This window comes from Selaginella moellendorffii, unplaced genomic scaffold (assembly GCF_000143415.4).
Source record: "Selaginella moellendorffii unplaced genomic scaffold, v1.0 SELMOscaffold_488, whole genome shotgun sequence".
Taxonomy (NCBI): Eukaryota; Viridiplantae; Streptophyta; class Lycopodiopsida; order Selaginellales; family Selaginellaceae; genus Selaginella; species Selaginella moellendorffii.
Window position 1 is genome coordinate 1357 of NW_003314743.1, and position 2152 is coordinate 3508.

At 42.8% G+C, this 2152-nt stretch overlaps 1 protein-coding gene across 1 annotated transcript in view; it reads right to left on the reverse strand.

Annotated features, from left to right (window-relative positions):
* Window positions 1-1009: 1009 nt before the first annotated feature.
* The window catches only part of LOC9641270 (pentatricopeptide repeat-containing protein At1g63400), a gene marked incomplete at its 5' end in the record, with an annotated part of 2953 nt that continues 1810 nt past the window's right edge, over window positions 1010-2152 (reverse strand). The window contains one exon of the mRNA XM_024668163.1: window positions 1010-2142. Within this exon, the coding sequence (XP_024523931.1) occupies window positions 1104-2142 (1039 nt within the window). The remainder of the gene's footprint in view (window positions 2143-2152) is intronic.

Sequence of the window (2152 nt, forward strand, 5' to 3'; positions counted from 1 at the left end):
ATTAAACGGTTGATTGTAACTTTTAAAAGAAGAATATATGGATATAATTCTTGTTTTTCTGTCTTTAAAATTTGTTTATACATCTAGACTTGATTATAGATCACAAGATATAAATCTTATACATCCAAATACTACAAGTATAATTGTTTCAAGATTACTTATGATGGTACATAATGCAATTCCATCTCAAGATACCATACAAATAGGCCAATCTATTGACAATGATGTAATCCTAGAAGATGGGATTCAGGGCAATATAACCGTTACCATGCAAATATGGCTTTATAGTGTTGAAAGAAGGGAAAATTATGTATATTGTTCAACTAACCCTTCTGAGGAAGAAGAGAGAAATAGTACCACAGTAAGACATGATTTAGATAATCTAATAATGGAATATTATTAAGAGCTTTTAAGACTTGGATCTAGAATGATTTCTATAACATCAAGAATATGGTATTTATTATTTGATTAATAACATACCTCCTGAAGGAGGATCGAGACAAATATTATCAATGAAAACAAGTGATTTAAATGACTGCCAGATTTATTTAAACACATTAATTAGTTCCACAATTTACAATGTTTTATTGCCTTATCATTTTATAAGATCTTCAAACAGAAAGCATTTCTTTATTTACATCCTAATTGTAAACTAGAACTTTATATACATAATAAATCAAGGTGGTCAATTTTAGGAAATCATAAAACTTGTTTTCTTATATTGCAACCTGATGGAAATTTAGTGTTTTATTCTGAAAATAAAAATATTTTATGGTCACCAAACAAATACTGTAAAGATCAACCTAGTTGTATAATGACTACATATCTCTTTTTACAAAATGATTGTAACTTAGTTTTATATAAGCACTATCAAAAACGTTTTTCTACAAACATTAAAACTATACCACTTTGGTCGACTAATACTTTTTGCTAAGTTATTAAAAATCAAATTATTAAAAAATTTAAAAGTAAAACCTTACTTACTTTACAATTTAAATATAAAATGCTATAATATATAACTTCAGGATATTCAATAAAAATGAATTCTGACATTTCATGAAAAATGTCAAGGTATCATGTTAAACTTTAAACCTAGAATTAATTTACTTCAGAGGCCCCAAAACTGCATCTTCAATCTCATATCCTTTGCCAACCATCTCTTCCACAAACTTGGCCGCCTTGCCTCGTGCCTTCCCACCATACGCCAAGTCCATAATCTCCTCCAGCACCGCTCGAGCCTCTCCTCCCTGCCCCGATTTACAAAGCCCCGCCACCAAACTAGCACACCTCTCCGGAGCCGGGAGCTGCCCACCTCGTACCATATCCCTCACAAACCCCAGCGCCATCTCCATCTTCCCTGCCTCGAGCAAACCATCCACGGCAAAGCGATACACTTCGTCACCCCACGCCTCGCTCCGCAAGCTCTCTCGCCCCTCGCGGAGTATCTCCAGCGCCCGAGCACTCCTGCCGCTCTTGCAAAGCTCCGCTGCCAGCGTCCCATACACGACGTGGTCGGGGGAGATCCCTGCGCAGACCATCTCCCCGAAGAGCTTGAGACCTCCATCGACCTGACCCGCGGAGCAAAACCCGAGTATCAGCGCAGTGTACGTGAACAAGTTTGGAGCGCAGCCGGAGCTCTTCATCTGCGCGAACACCCCGCAAGCTTCCGGTAGCCGGTTGGCCTTGCAAAGCCCCGAGACGAGCGCAGTGTAAGTCACCACGTTTGGAGCAAGCCCCCGGGCGACCATGTCCGAGAGGAGCTCCCGGGCTCTCTCCGTTTGCCCCGCCCGGCAATGCCCGTGGACGAGCGTGTTGTAAGTCACCACGTCCGGGGATTGCCCGCTGGAAACCATCGCGTCTAGCACCTCTCGAGCTTCTTTGATCCGGCCCGCCTTGCACAGCCCGTGAATCAGAGTGTTTTGCGTCACGACCGTCGGCTTGCACTGCCTCTTCACCATGTCCTCCAAAAGGTGGCGGGCATCGTCGACTCTGGCGATGGAGCAAAGCCCGGAGATGAGTGTGCTGTAAGTCACCACGTCCGGGACGTGGCCATCGTCGGTCATCCTCTTGAGCAGCCTGAAAGCCTCGTCCAGCTTTCCTCTCTTGCAGTGAGCGTCGATCAGGATGTTGAAGGTGAAGCGGCTGGGGCGGC